Source organism: Chelmon rostratus, chromosome 7 (genome assembly GCF_017976325.1).
Source record: "Chelmon rostratus isolate fCheRos1 chromosome 7, fCheRos1.pri, whole genome shotgun sequence".
Taxonomy (NCBI): Eukaryota; Metazoa; Chordata; class Actinopteri; order Chaetodontiformes; family Chaetodontidae; genus Chelmon; species Chelmon rostratus.
The window spans coordinates 23,987,291-24,002,388 of NC_055664.1; the positions used below are offsets into that span (position 1 = coordinate 23,987,291).

Consider the following 15,098-nt stretch of genomic DNA (forward strand, 5'->3'; position numbering starts at 1 on the left):
CCCTGCTTGGGGCAAAGGCCTACATTTGTGATGAACATGATTCTGTGGCAAACAAGAGAAATGTCCTGTTTTTGGGTTTTCGTGTAATGTTAGCAATACTAACAATGGAAGCTATTGAGTTTAGACAGTAGAGTAATTCTAATCGCGTTGGATATGAAACAGTTCTTACAAAATTATACTCAGGCTCCCGTGAGCAGGCTTCATAGCTCCTCCACTTCAGCCCTGAGTTTTATTTATTTCATATTAATCAGTATTCACTTCTCTAGCACATTTCTCAATAGGAGGCCCTTGTGTGAAGTCGATCTGTCAAGTGTTATTGTAACAAAGGGAATATCTGTTGGTATTTCTTTGGCTGGTCTCATTGCAAGGCGCTATGAAATCAAGAATAGCACAGCAAGTTATTTTAACTCTAATGATCACATTACTCTGCTAGCAGTAGAAAAACTCCCCAAACAAAACCGTCTCACTGTGACCAGCTCCCCTGCTGACCAAATTTGAATAAATACATGCTATGTGTGGCCTTGATGTTTAGGAGGTAATAATAATAGATTGAAAAATTAATTTCTCTTTATTTAGATGATTTGATTATTATGATCTGCTTAAGCAATCCAGTGACAAAGTTGAGATCACACTATTGTCTGTAGTGTATAAAGTAAACATACTGCCATAAATAAAACTGTTGATGACAGGAGAAGAGGCAATAGCTAATTTGGCATGGATAAACAACCAGCCAAGAACAGAATTACTGTCTTTTTCCTTCAGTTTTTGTGAGACGGTTCAGTCAACAGGAAAATGAGCATCAATTTCAGCTGGTAGAAGGACGGTAAGTGGTATAATGACTGATTACACGTCATCCAGCTCCAAAGTTAATCCTGCACAGGTATTCCCTGTGGAGTAGAAAACAGATGGTGTGGAGAATGGATCTACAACAGGCAAGAGTTCTGCTCAAACCACATATGTAGTGTTTATGACCTATTGCATTGAAAAAAAGATCCACCATTTAAGTTCCAATAATGAAATTGAAACCATTAGTAACATCCACACGGACGCAGAAATATTAAATGTCACCTTTACGTAGTTGATAGTATTACAATGACCCTCTCTGGTCACTTTTGTGAATTTAATGACCCTGATAAATTCTGCACTGGTACGTCTCATCCTGCTCTGTTATTGGAGAGATGCCAGCAGTCGGTTGGTGGTCCATTCCACCATTTTCTGCCAAGCGTCTCTCTTTCTCATCATTAAAAGTTGCATTCTTCCCCAAAAACACAAACTTGAAAGACCGTGATCAGATCAGGGATCAAAAACAAGGCTTTTCTCTTGTACCACTGAACGTGTTCAGCCTGCCCATTGCATGAAGTCATTTCTCCATTGCATTGCTGCTGTATTTCCTTATGGAACAGAGCTCTCACAGGGGGGAGTGCATTAAAGGAGAAATGAGACATGCACCTGTAGAAACCTGAATTAACTGAAAATATGTTTTTTGGAGTGTTGCAACCTTTCAGTGAAAAACAACTGTACTTGAGGACACTTTCCAACGAAACTTTAATAAATAAAAATGATATAAAGATAATAAAAAGTGTTTTGTTTGAAATAAGTGTAAGAAAGGTTTAAGGTTTTTATTTGAAAGTGATGCATTGTTTTCTTCCAATCACAACCTTAAAGGAGCCAGAATACTCTAATGTTTATCAGAGAGGAGCAAGACGCTTGCAGAGAAGGGCAGGGCTCGTACAAAACAAGGTATGGCAGTGCCCAAAAGAGGGGGTCAAGAGAGATAGATGTTATTTGTCTCACACCTTTGTAGAAGTAGTTCCATAAGGGCCTTGGTTTCTTTGTCCCATGTCGTCCGTCCATTTGTAAGTTGTTGTTGATGTTGCTTGGTGATCACATACTGTTTTGGCATTTGTGTGTTTCTTGCACGCGCATCTCACACTAGCTTCATATCCATCTTTCCACCTGTGTGTAGAAACATAGCAAAGCAGACATTCCTAGAGACTTTACAGGACAACCTCATAGAGATGGACATTCTGGCATCAGCACGCCACGATGCCTCGTACAACGACGGGTATGTTGCATGCTTGCTATCTGGCTCACACTACTGTCAGAATCTGCTTTGCCATGAACACAATAGTGATGCCTGAGCTATTTTTCCATCAAACATCCTCTGTTTTGAAATGCTGTCAATCATCAGTGTATGTCTCCTGCAGTGCTAGAATGTTTGCTGTATTTGTCCCTTCCCTGTTTAATACAACTAACAATTTGCATTAAGTCACTTTGTTGGGTTGTATTGCTTTTGATTAATGTTAAGCATGACCGCTTTATGAAACACAGTTGCCCGTGTTACCTCCTATTGCTAGAATAGGATCTGTCAGAGATTTGTCCAGATATTTCTAAATAAAATACGGTCTCAGTGACTTTCCACATCATACATTGTAATGTGACATTCAATCACGTTCATGTCACTGTCGCTCGGGAGCGTCTTGTAAACTTGTCAGTAAAATGGCCTTGACAACAGTGCTGCTGCCACTGAGTCTCTGATGGGCTGCTCATATGGCTCTTGGACATGCTGCTCTACACATGTTTTCTGAGATAGCCAGCCATGTTCTTCAAGGACGAATAAATCTTCTGAAGTCCATGCTGCAAACTTATATATCTCTTGTCGGGACAGCCTTGACACATAGTTACTGGGAATTACTCCGCAGCACACCAGCGTGAATACATAAACAAGAGCCAGCTGTGGTCACTAGTCCTGTAAATTAGGTTTGATATTGATCCACAGTTTCGACTGAGCACAACCCAGTATGCTCTAGCATTCTCACTAACCTAGCAGTAGCGTGACTATGGTAACAGTATTGAATATGTTTGGACACAGAATTACTGTTGGAGGGACTGCACACAAATAACCTGCAATATTATGATAAAAGACATCACTAAAAAATTAGTGTTTTTGTTAGGACTAACAAGAAAATGTGTTTTTTCCAGGCACTTCCTGTTCAAACCAGGTGGAACGTCACCAATGTATTGCACAACATCACCAGGATATCCTTTGACCTCCAGCACGGTGTACTCGCCTCCCCCACGCCCTCTGCCTCGAAACACCTTCTCTCGACCTGCCTTCAGCCTGAAGAAACCCTATAAGCACTGCAACTGGAAATGTGCTGCTCTCAGTGCCATCCTCATCTCAGTTACCCTCCTGTTCCTGTTAGCCTACTTCATTGGTGAGTCACCTCTGATACTTCTGCACACCAGGGTGGGAGCCACTACCTATCCGCCCCCAGCCCCACCCCCATCTTAACTGCAGACACAGGCTGAATCCATGCTCTATTGTGTTCCCTCTACCATCCGTTTTATTAGTGTTGAATCTGCATTCTGCACCTTATATGAGCGTAGTTATATAGGGACTCATAGATTGACTCCTCGCCCACGCACCTCGTCCGAAATAACATTATCATTCATAGATTGGGTTAACTAAATCTGCAGAGATGGGCAGTCTGGTTTCTTGCTCTTGTGAATAGGTCAGATAGGAAATGAATTAAAAAGACATCAGCCATCACACAAGAGAGGGCTGCACATTTAGAATATTCATCCTATTTGATTTAAGATCCCCTGGCCAGCCTACCCAGGTCCCAGCAGGGTAAGGACTACCAGCTGTGATATCTGAGTTATGCTATTAAATCAGTTCTGCTCTCTTTGACTGCTGTCATTCCCTAAGGGAATGATATCCACATCTGGTAATAGTCTTTTATTTATCTGTGTCATCAGTATACAAAATTGTTATCTCACGAGTAAAGGTGAAATATTGTGTAAACAGTCTTGTTTTAATTAAAAGTTAAAAATACATGTAAGTGGATTCTGCAAGTAATGGCTGTGATGTGTGATGATTTTATGTTGATTTTCTTTGTGGTGTGTTCAACCATGCTGGCAATCACTGCTGTCACTGCCAGCTTCCCAGTTCATCTTCTGTTTATTTCAAGCAAGCTGTTGCTCCGCCAGTAACCGGGTCTTCGTGGTGGCAGAGGTTTTTTTTTTAGCTGTTCTTTAATTCTTCCCAGGATCTGGCGTTTAAAGTGTTCCCAACATTTTAACTGGCTAGAGGTTAAATCACTAATGTTAAATCAATAGCAAAGAAAAATCTGCATTTGCTTGTCAGATAATATTTGTTGTTATTGCTATATATTGAAGGGATTGAGTGACAGGCTCTAGGACATAGGGTTCCTGTAGTGCAGTGAACAGAGAGAAGACAGGCAAAGATTATCAAAATGTAATGTCAAACAGTTATGTTTGAAGTCTGAATTTAGACATTGTTGAACATCATTGTTGCTTCGATTGACAGACAGTTCCAAGGATGAGGTGATGAAAAAACCAGCAGCACCCTTTTTATTCAAGTAATGAAAGTTCTGCTTGGTCCATTGTTACAAATTGAAATAAGTAGTTGATGCACACTTCTATTTAATAAATTGTATTTTACCATATAAAACACATCTGATTGGCTGTGAATACCTGTTTAACATATAAATGGTTACACTGTCTCACACAGAAAAATTGAAATAGTTTTTCAAATAGATGGATGGTGAGAACATTGTAGTTCATATGCATGAAGTCAATGAAAGAACAACCAGATCCTTCTGCATGGCCCTAATCAGTGAGATAAATGGATTCTTCATTGAGGACATTTGTTATAGATACGCATTTTGCCGTAAAAATCACAAAGCTATCGTTTCTGCTTCTCCTTGAGGCCAAAGGAACTAAAATCTGATTATTCATTTTTTTGGCACCAGAGCCATTTAAATTGTTTCATTTGAAATTCAGAACAGCGCTGGATTTGAGAAGGAATCAGCTGGTTTCTGCTCATGGTGATTATCTACGTATCCAGCAATTTGAAATCAATGATGGTGGATGTGTGCTGGTCTGGTTTGGGTTGTTGTTGGCTTCAGCAGTGTGGTTTGGCTGTAGAAGTAGAGATACAGTATGTGTCTACAGTTTACTGCTTGTGACTTGGCCAAAAGCCAGAGAGCCCCATCATCCTGATAGTCCTTAATCAGACTGCGTAATTATACCCTGCAAAACTCATACCATCTCCCGATGCACCACAAGTAAACATGTTGGAGACCAAACCTCACCCTAAGATCGGAATTTCCAATCAAGAATGAGGGCCATGTTTAATTAAAGGCTGATGAGAAAATACATTTAATTTCAAGTGTAATTAATTATTGAGGCCTGTAATTGGGAAGTCTGGGTGAGACGTCTAATGAACCCAATTATGCCTCATGACAGATGTTTTGACTTGCAGCATGGTTTTATTTTGTCACAGCTTTGTAAATTGGCACATTTTGAAGTGCAAAAAGGTCGGGGGTTTAAGATGGCACTATTTTCTCTGTGGTCGTTCGCTCATTAGCACATTTGTTATATGTTCCTCATTTTAAGGTCATCAGTATCCTCCTGTGTTCACTTCTATTCACCCTGGGTATCTACCCAAGGACAAAGAGGTTGGGCCCTAGAAAATATTTTCACTGCATGATCATGCAGCTCTGCAACACAGATTTTACCTGTTTGTCTGTCTTTCAGTTCTTCAGAAAATGACTGCTCTGTTTCACTTTGGCTTTTCATGTTTGTAGGATTTGTCAGTGATGATGTTAAAGTGCTCCCTCATCTTATTTTTAATCTTAAGGAGATAATCCACTCTTTTATCATGAATGTTAAATCAATCTTAAATATTACCTATGCCCAAAGACCCGAAATCATTCAAGTACAAAATGATAATCGTTTCTTGCTCTAAAAGCAAGAAAAGGCCTTTATTCTGCTTTTAGTGCAACTCCCATTTGTTTAATTTGCTGGATTCACTTAACATTGTGCACAGCTACATACCCTGGCTAGGTTTGCTAGGTTATTTTAACATAATGTTTCTGTCAGAGCAACTGTTAATCCTTTTAGTGTGCCAGCACAACATTGCATGTATTATATGGATATAAAATAACTAAACAATGTATACTTTTATGTTACTGGCAAACACCAGCTGAAACAATGAACATCTCTTTATCATTGTGACTAATTAGTGAAAATTAGCAAGGGCGTTAGCAACGTATAGCTGCCAAACATGCTGCATTAATCTGCAGGCTCTATATTGTTGCGAGCATATCGCATCAGTGATGTAGCTTTTCCTTTCTCCATTTGCAAATATTCTCTAACACTTGCAATGACTGTGCTTATTATGCTCAAAAAGTATTTGTGTGTAGACAAGCAAGCTTCATTCACAAATCCCAAACCCAGGTCTGACTTTGACCTGCAGTGCCAGGCGGAGCAGACTGCTGTAGTTTTTATATGGTCAGTGTACAGAAAATATGGATCTGGATTGGCTGTGATAGACAGAGAGTGGTTGGACTTTGCACCACATATTGATCATTTCTACAATTATAAAGGCATGGTGATAGGGTTGAAACACAATGGAGTATTCATGTAAGATACCCTGCGGCACTGATCTTTAAGCTAGGCTGAACTCAAACTCAACACTAGAGCTGTACACGCGAATAAAAGCAAATTAAAGAGGTTTATGATGTTTATACTCACCTATATGCCTTCAGTTTTAGTTTGTTTCTTTATTATTATTATTATTATTTTAAAACGAGACATTCCTCACAATAATTCCACACAATGATGGTGCTTGTTTGCTGACACTGAAAATAAAAGTATGAGCAAAAGCATTAGCTAAACAAAAGCACAAACAAGGAATAAACTCCAGTCACTTATACCCGATGTTTCATCATTGTTTTTAATAATGCTTTGTTTTTTAGTCAGATTAATGGCTTATATGGAAGTTCATAGTTTCTATAATGAAGTTCTTCTGAACATTCATATTTCAGAAATGCATGCAGTCCGGTGAAACATGAGTGACTGATGGCTGTCATGTTTAACACCTTCACTGATCTTTTTTCTTTTTAAATAGATTGATAAAACGTTTTTCATTCCAAGCCATATATAAGAGACTGTATTCAATGCTGGCTTTTTTAACATACCTAAAGATAGTTTGCCTTTATTAGATGCTCACAGTACTTGATTATTTTGACCAGCAAGATGAGAAAAAAGGGTTCTTCTCATCATAGTTCCCTTGAAGTGTGCACTAGTTGGAAAGTGCTCTTCAGATCAGAGGATAGACGCACAGGAATGTAGGCGGATGACTCACAGCAATAAGCGCTGACTTCCTCAGATTGGCTTAGAAGTCCTCACTACCGTACAGTACTGTAGTACCTCTGTTCCGTAATTGGCACATGGCGTGACCCAACTTCCTGCCAAGAGATAAGCGAAAGGAGGGCACAAAATGTGCTCAAAATGGGCGATGCTACAAAGTTCAGTAATCTTGACATGTCAGTGGCATTGCTGGAACACAGACACAGCTTGTCTCTGCCTGTATCCATCTCATTAGCGGTACCTTCTTATTGCTACAACCTGTCTTTATTTTGCAGCAAATTGCAGCAGCATTTTGAGTGTCATTGCGCAGTGTTTGCAGAGTCTAAACAGGAAAATCTGGAGGCTCTTCACTGGTTCAGATCCAATGCTTTGCATATCATAGATACCAAGAAGGCGTTAAAGTAAATCTTTATGGAAAGGAGGCCTCTTTAACTATTTTCCATTAAAGGTCTTGGGGATGGATGGGATAAAGAACAGGGCTCACAAAGATGTGATTACAGGACTCTTGGAATGGCACCCTGCCTGGTGACTTTGTGATAGTTCTGCCAGCAACATACACGGACACGTTCCATTCCATTTCACCAGTCAACATAGAGCTACAAATCAAAAGGGATGTCTTTCTAGAGTTTACAAAATGACAAACAGAGCCATCTGTCCCTTCACTGGTTGTCCTCTACTGACACAGTCACTGGACAGACAGAACAGATGATGGTATCGTAGTTGAACTTTTATCATCTTAGGCAATGTTTGTATTTGTGTTTTCCCTGATAACCACAGTGTTGCTACCTATCTTTTTTCACAAGTTCATCTTAATACTTCCAGTGAACATGTTGTATTGTTTATCTAATGTGCATCGTGAGAATATTAGGGATTCTTTGAGCATGTCTTACACGTCTAGTTTTATAAGTCATCTCGTAATCTTGGGCTACTTGTGTTTGATGGAGTTTCATCTGCGAACTACCCAATTTATTCCATTCATCAGACACTGTGGTTTAGTTTGAACTGACACTTGAAGTTAATAGCTGTGCCTGGACAAGTAAACCCTTCTTTTACTCTTGGGGGTCACTTGTGATTTTTGAACTGGAGAGAATGAATAGGATGTCCATTGCTTAATGAAGCAACTTAGTGCCAGTAGTTTGGTATTTGATTAATAATAAAGCACTTTTTTTGTACCCTGATAAGGACACAGTAGTGGTGAGACATTGATCCGTTTGCAATATTAAAGGCTGCCAATCAATCAGTGCACTCCCATCCTTTTTTCATCTGAAGTTTATCATCCTTGCAGCACCTAGTTTAATTGCACATTGCTACAAGTTGCACAGAAAGCACATTTTTGCCTACACTTTCTCAAGTGTTTCCATGAAGAAGTTTCTCAACAGTTGTGTGCAACATATTCCAGTAATAAAAACAATAACACCGTCATATTTAATGCAAGGTAAAGAATTAGATGGAGTTTGTAGATTTGTAGTCTGTTACCACAGAGAAGGCACAGTTCCTGTGTCTGTTCAGCCTGGCTTTGAAAGAATTAAAAAAAACTTTTATTAGCAGACATGAGACTGTATTAAGGGGAATTATTAAGAGTTACTGTGTTTTCACCACATTCTCTAAACTTGTGGGATGACTGCTAAACAAAATTTGATCAACAGAAACATCACAGGTCCATGTGACTGTTGCCTTTATTCACTTCTTCTTGGCAAAGGTTACCTAAATAAATCAAATGCAAATGGGCACAGCTATGCTTTTAAAACAAATATAATATATTTTAAATAATTTCTAATGAAGTGGTATTATAGTAAGACTCTTGATCTGTATGTCCCACTAACAAATCATTTTTTTTTTTAGATATGTATGCAAGTTACTGAAAGTCACTGAACGGCTTATTGGTGACATGAAGTAGTTTATGATTTTATAAGAGAAAAATATGGGAACACATTTGAAGAAAACAGTATTGAGAGGACTGAGGAGAGGTCTTACTCCCAGAGTTGCTCTAAAAATGTCAGATAATTTCACTCTTTATAATTGAATTGCACCGTTATTTAATTGAGGAGCTCGAAAGAACCAACAAACCAATAAAATAGCTTTATTGAGTTTCTCTGCCTTTTCTGCTGACACTTGACTTCCAACGTGGGTTTTGCCTTGCTAAGCTCGTCTTGTCCATTCTCTTATTGGTGATCTGTCATGGTCAGCCCCTCCTCCTCTGTCCTGGACTCTACTGCCATTGTTCCAAAGGACATTTCTTTTGTCGACCTCGTGAAATATCAGCATGCTTCATCCACTGTGTTCACATTGAAACACCCCTCGTGTCTCCCTGCTGATGTGTGGTTTTTTGTTGTTTTTTTTTTTCCTTTTGTCCCCTAATTTTGCAGGGGAATGGAAAGGTAGTGGGGTTGGAAAAATGACAGGGCACTGGGGATGGTCCATGCTGTTGTTGGTGTGGTGAGACAGATGTTGTCCCATGAGGTCAGAATAGCATTCATCTTCTGATCTTAGTGTTCAGCACTTTTGAAAAAATGCCATTAACCATTAAACCGTGTATTGTTCTTTATCCTTTGGAATTTACTTCCTGTTCCTCCATCTCACAGCTGTCACCTTTGGATAATTAAAACCAAAAATATCTTCATAGGTTTGGGGCTACTATTTATTTTATTTATAATGTATATTTTTTGCCTTGGTAAATTCAAGTAATCTTAACATGAATCAATTCTGTGTTTAATATTTTCAGTAATGCATCTTTTTGGATTAAACTGGCACCTGCAACCCATGCAGAGACAGATGTACCAGCTGTCAGAGGACAATACAAGTGGCTTACCTTTTCCCACTGATCTGAGCTTGCCACCACTTGGCAACACAGGCTTGGAAATACCTGACCGCAAGGGAAAAGATGACAGTAAGTGCACTTTTTATGAACATACACAATCAGTTTATTTCCCCAAATCATATTTAAACAGATCAACCTACGGTATATGCAGCTGATGTTTTTTCAGGATTATTTGCATGACTGTCAATTGACAGTAATGCACTGTTGCACCCACATTAGAAAAGAACAACATTGCACAAGGAAAAAAGTTTTTAAAATCTTGAGGTTTAAGGATGACATTTTGGAGTTCAAACAAGTTTGTTATTATTTCGTCATCCAGTTTCGCATTGTGTTCACATGTCTCCATGGTATGCAAAGAGATCTGCATTGTAATCCTATGAAAGTTGTTGTAAGTGGGAAAGTGCTCTTTGTTCCTGGAGGGAGAAAATGGAACAGCTTAAGGGACAGAGTATCCAGGGGCTGGAGCGGGATTAGCCACTCTGTCCTCTTCAGAACGGATGTGATCCTTTCATCTCCTAGTCTGGGCTGCCTTTCCTGGCAGCCAAAGAAAGCATGTGCTCACCCCATGGTACCAACTGCTCGACTTGAGGAAAGTTTGCTCTGTTCCATTCTTGAACAAATGGGTCCAGATTTAACCATGTGATTTGCCACTGGCAGACTACAATAGGTAGAAGATGGAGTCATTACCATATAGATGAATCCAGGAGTTGTCTTTTTCATTTACTAGACAGCAGAAAGTGTGTTTAGCTAACAACAAGCATGACTACAACTGAGCTTAGACCCTGCATGGCAGCAGCTGCTGATAGGAAATCAATAACCATAGTTTTCTAAATAAGTCTCATTCTGCAGTGCTGTCACCAGAAACAATGATGAGCTATCTAATGTTTTATCAAGGTGATGCAGATGTGTACCCTGTCGAAATTCACTGTAGTTCTCTCTTTCTGATTCTTGTCTGTGCATCAAAGCATTATGTTGTAGTTTAGCTTGCAGTACAACAACCATTTATTTAACCATGATGCCCATTATCACTGGTCTCAGCTTATGATTTATTTAAACAGCCTGATGAGTACACCATTAATGTGCTGCATAAATACAAACACACCCCAACATGTGGAAAATGAGCCTGTGTGTTGTAGTATTACGTAAAGCCTAGATCTGGGAGACGGGGAGTGTGGCCTGTCTACTCTGATAAAATCCATTGCCACTGATGGACTTTTGAGAGGACGGCCATCTGCCGTGCCACGTGTAACCTAAAGCCGTGTCTGCCACCAAGTCCTGGGGGTAGTTTGTGTGGATGTCTGCTTTAGTAGACATCGCTGCTGAAATTAGCTCATCTACATGGCCAAACAGATGTTGCCATTTCCATGGAGTCCAATATAAGGTGTGTTATGGAACATATGGGCAATTTTTGGCTCTGCTAATGCTCTACCTAAGCGAGTACTAGTATCAGAAATCTGTCTCTATTATAAGTGCAATTTCTACTTTCTTACTTTTACTTTAATTATAACTATCATGATATTGAAGCAGTTGTATTTTCTTTATGAGTAGTCATACCTCTTTCATACTTTCAGCTTTTTACATCATATTTTCATAACCTTTTGTCACTATATACTTTGATGAACAAGATTAATGAAATGTGTACAGATCATAAAAATCAACAAACTTACCATGTTTGAGCCAGCAATCTCAACAAAATGAGCATAGTCTGACCCCCAGGTTAATGATAGAATAAAATTTGAAATGAGCAGTGCTGCTAGCATATTTCATTTCATGTTAAACAATTCTGTTCTAGGACCAGACTGATGTTCAGTCAGCTTATTCTTACTTTTCTACTCTCTCCTCTACTGGAATTAGGACTGGAATTGCTGGCAATGGCCATTCATAACTTTTTTTTTTCCCTCTGGCTGTCAGGGATGTGATTGAATGTCTGTGATATGGTCAGACTATCATGCTTCAGCAGACTGACTCCCTCTGCCCTCCATATGCTGGATTAATGGTGTGATCTCTTTGACCGATTTACTTTGTGTGCAATGCAGGCAAATTGGACACCTTGTTCCCAGATGACAGCTATATAGATATGGGGGAGATTGACGTGGGGCGCAAGGTCGCGCAGCAGATTCCTCCCGGTATCTTCTGGAGGTCCCAGGTCTTCATTGATCATCCCATGTACCTGAAGTTTAATGTGTCCCTGAGCAAAGATGCCTTAGTGGGAATCTATGGAAGGAGAGGTCTACCTCCATCGCACACACAGGTGGGAAATATTTGAATTTCACTGACACCTATTAATTTGTTACTACAGTTTAACTACTGTGCGTATTAGTTGTAGGAAAGAAGAGTTTTTAAGACAATAGTAAATTGTAAATGTGAGGCTGTGTGAGACAATTTACAATCCTGTCTGCATACTATAAGGATTCAGTTTCTTTTTCCATTCTTCCTCTTCCACAGAATATAAATTGGGATATTGTTTAAAAAAAATCTATCTAACCATGTAGGAGTGTGTCAGGAACACAAACCAATTCATAAATCTCTGTATTGTATTATGAATCACTTTCTTTGTTGTAGAAAGGATTTATGGCAAATTTCTTTCAGGTTCAGTATCATCAATGAATCACGCAAAGATACGGGACTCAGGGGCCAGGAAAGGGAGATTTTTCTTTACACTAATTTCCCATCTATGTGCAGCACAGAATCAGATATATCACGTTATTAATCATATCTGACTGCTTGGTTCACAGAGTTTAGATTTGCTGTAAATATAACTGCAGTTCATAGCATGATTTTTGTTTTCACCACTGTCCAATGTGATTTATCTCCAGTCAAAAGATCATTTCTGGCTCTTTTCTCTGTTTTAATTCCTAGAGTGAAGTTTTCGTGCTGTGACTGATTACACATAGAGTGGCAGATGAATCAAGATTCCCTTCCTTATGTAGATAAAGATGAAATGCTGTCTCATTGGTATTCATTGAGTCACTACCAATATGAAGCAAATACTTGCAGATGTTATTCGGTAAACACTAGCTTTACACTTTTTTCCCAAGCTTCCCTTTTTTCACTTTAATAGTTTTAAACAAGGCTTTCATTTAAGATATTTGGATTATGAAATTATCACAGCCCATCCAGCCGCGATGTGCCAAGACTTACTCAAGCTCCTCTTGAATGATGAGTTATTCATGCAGACCAAATGATGCTCTGCTATAAAGAGGGCTGAAAGCACTCAAGTCTCATGTGTCACTCTAATGGCGTGTCTGCGGTCCACCTATCAGTCTTCCTCACTTTCTGTGTGTCTGTCTGCAGTTTGACTTTGTGGAGCTTTTGGATGGGCGGCGGCTCCTGGCCCAGGACATCCATGGCCTGGAGGGGCCTGTGGCTATGCAGCGGAGCCTGGTACCCATCACCACACACGACACAGGTTTCATCCAGTACATGGACTCGGGCATCTGGCACCTGGCCATCTACAACGACGGAAAAGAAACTGAAACTGTCTCCTTCCTTACCACCGCCATAGGTGAGTGCCCTGGGCATGACCTGCTGCTGAAACCTGTAATAGCAATCCACATAATCCCTATAATACCCAACCAGCAGCACTCCGCAGCGAACAGCCCAGACTGGGGCATGAATCAGAGGCAGTTTTTGACAGATTTCAACAGCAAAGGAAAGTGCAGGTTAATCAAGGTGAAGTTGAATATTACAAAAATCAGGACATCAGTGCTATCCTGCCATGCCCCTGAGTAGGGCATTGAAAGATCATAATATCCTCATTACCCTGAGTGTCTTCTGAGCGAATCAGGGGTCCAGCTTCTGGGAACCATTTGCATACAATTCAAAGTATGATTGTACCCTCCTGCTAGTGCCATTTTTGATCACGATTTGCTCCAATTTCCATCTACTTTCCATATTCTCTCTTCCGACCAACTCTGTATGGTATACGGCTGTCTCAGACATACGTCGTTCTTTGTGGAGGTGATTTCATTTTGTACGCTCCCCTTTGTTCTCCCTAAAGCGCCTTTGATTAGCACTGCTGTATCAAGCAAGGTGTGAGAGGGCCCGAGGTGTCGACTTTCACAGGGATGGCAGCTGGGAGCTGTTCTCACATGCTCTTTAATTAAAAGCTCCTGGGCCAGAGTCCATCTGTGACAGGGGCTGTGCCAGGCAGCAGATCGATGAGGAGCTGTCCTCAACACCAATGTAACACCAAGTGGAGACAGGCAAGAAATGTCCCCCTTGCTGTGCCAACAACAGCTGTAATTCAATACTTAATATATGATATGACACAAGGAGGGGGGGTTCAGGCCAGCATGTTTACTTTTGCTTATTTCTTCTTGACTGGGTGTGCATGAAGGCCTCCTGTGGTTTACATCAGAGAAAACAAAACTAGATAAGGTTTTTTGTGCAACGAATGGGAATGGGGATAGGATGGGGTGGGGTGGGGTGGGGCAGAGTTAGTCAGAGCTAGAATTCTGCCTCTGTTCATTTGTATCAGAGCTGATCTGCCCACAGGAGCTCAGAGGGAGGCATAGGGGCCCTTTCTAAAATGGGTCACCGGTTAAGTGCCCTTCAGCAGAAATTGAATCTCACCAACTGCCTGAATTGTATTGAGCCATGCAGGGATAGAGTTGACCTTCAAATAGAGCAGCCCAGGCATAGAAATATATGTGAACAATATCGAGAACAGGCACATCCAGAGAAACATGCATCATTGTTTATACGACACTCATAGTAAAATTATTTTAGTGACAGTGTTGGTAGGAAAAAATGTCTTGCTTCACCATCAGTGGGACACCTTATGTTCTTTGCGTGTATTAAATAAAAGGTTTGCTTGTGGCACATAACCATAATACATCTGGTGGAATAGCACGCCCCTGTCTTTAATCTGGGCTGCTCCTCATACTTGGCTGTGGTTCCATGGCAATGTGAAATGTGTCCTACTGAATGTTTTGTATCACAGCCCTCTGGAGCATGAAGCCATTTGTCCCTGCTGCCTGATGCCAGACATGCTTCAACCCAGACACGACTTCCTATACAGGGGATCAAAGCAAAAGGAAGCAAAGACCCAGCACCAATGTCTTACTCTATATCCTGTCTCACTCTACAACAGAGG

At 40.2% G+C, this 15,098-nt stretch overlaps 1 protein-coding gene across 5 annotated transcripts in view; it reads left to right on the plus strand.

Moving 5' to 3' along the window:
• The window catches only part of tenm4 (teneurin transmembrane protein 4), a 113,292-nt gene that overhangs the window by 32,451 nt on the left and 65,743 nt on the right, over positions 1–15,098 (plus strand). Inside the window, exons 5-10 of one of the 5 annotated variants that reach the window (XM_041940107.1) lie at positions 1,666–1,740; positions 1,967–2,065; positions 2,983–3,218; positions 9,905–10,069; positions 12,037–12,251; positions 13,295–13,505. In XM_041940107.1, the coding sequence (XP_041796041.1) occupies positions 1,666–1,740; positions 1,967–2,065; positions 2,983–3,218; positions 9,905–10,069; positions 12,037–12,251; positions 13,295–13,505 (1,001 nt within the window). Of the gene's footprint in view, positions 1–1,665; positions 1,741–1,966; positions 2,066–2,982; positions 3,219–9,904; positions 10,076–10,731; positions 10,738–12,036; positions 12,252–13,294; positions 13,506–15,098 lie in introns of all 5 variants that reach the window. The other 4 variants (XM_041940110.1, XM_041940108.1, XM_041940109.1 and 1 more) reach the window with 4 other exon arrangements.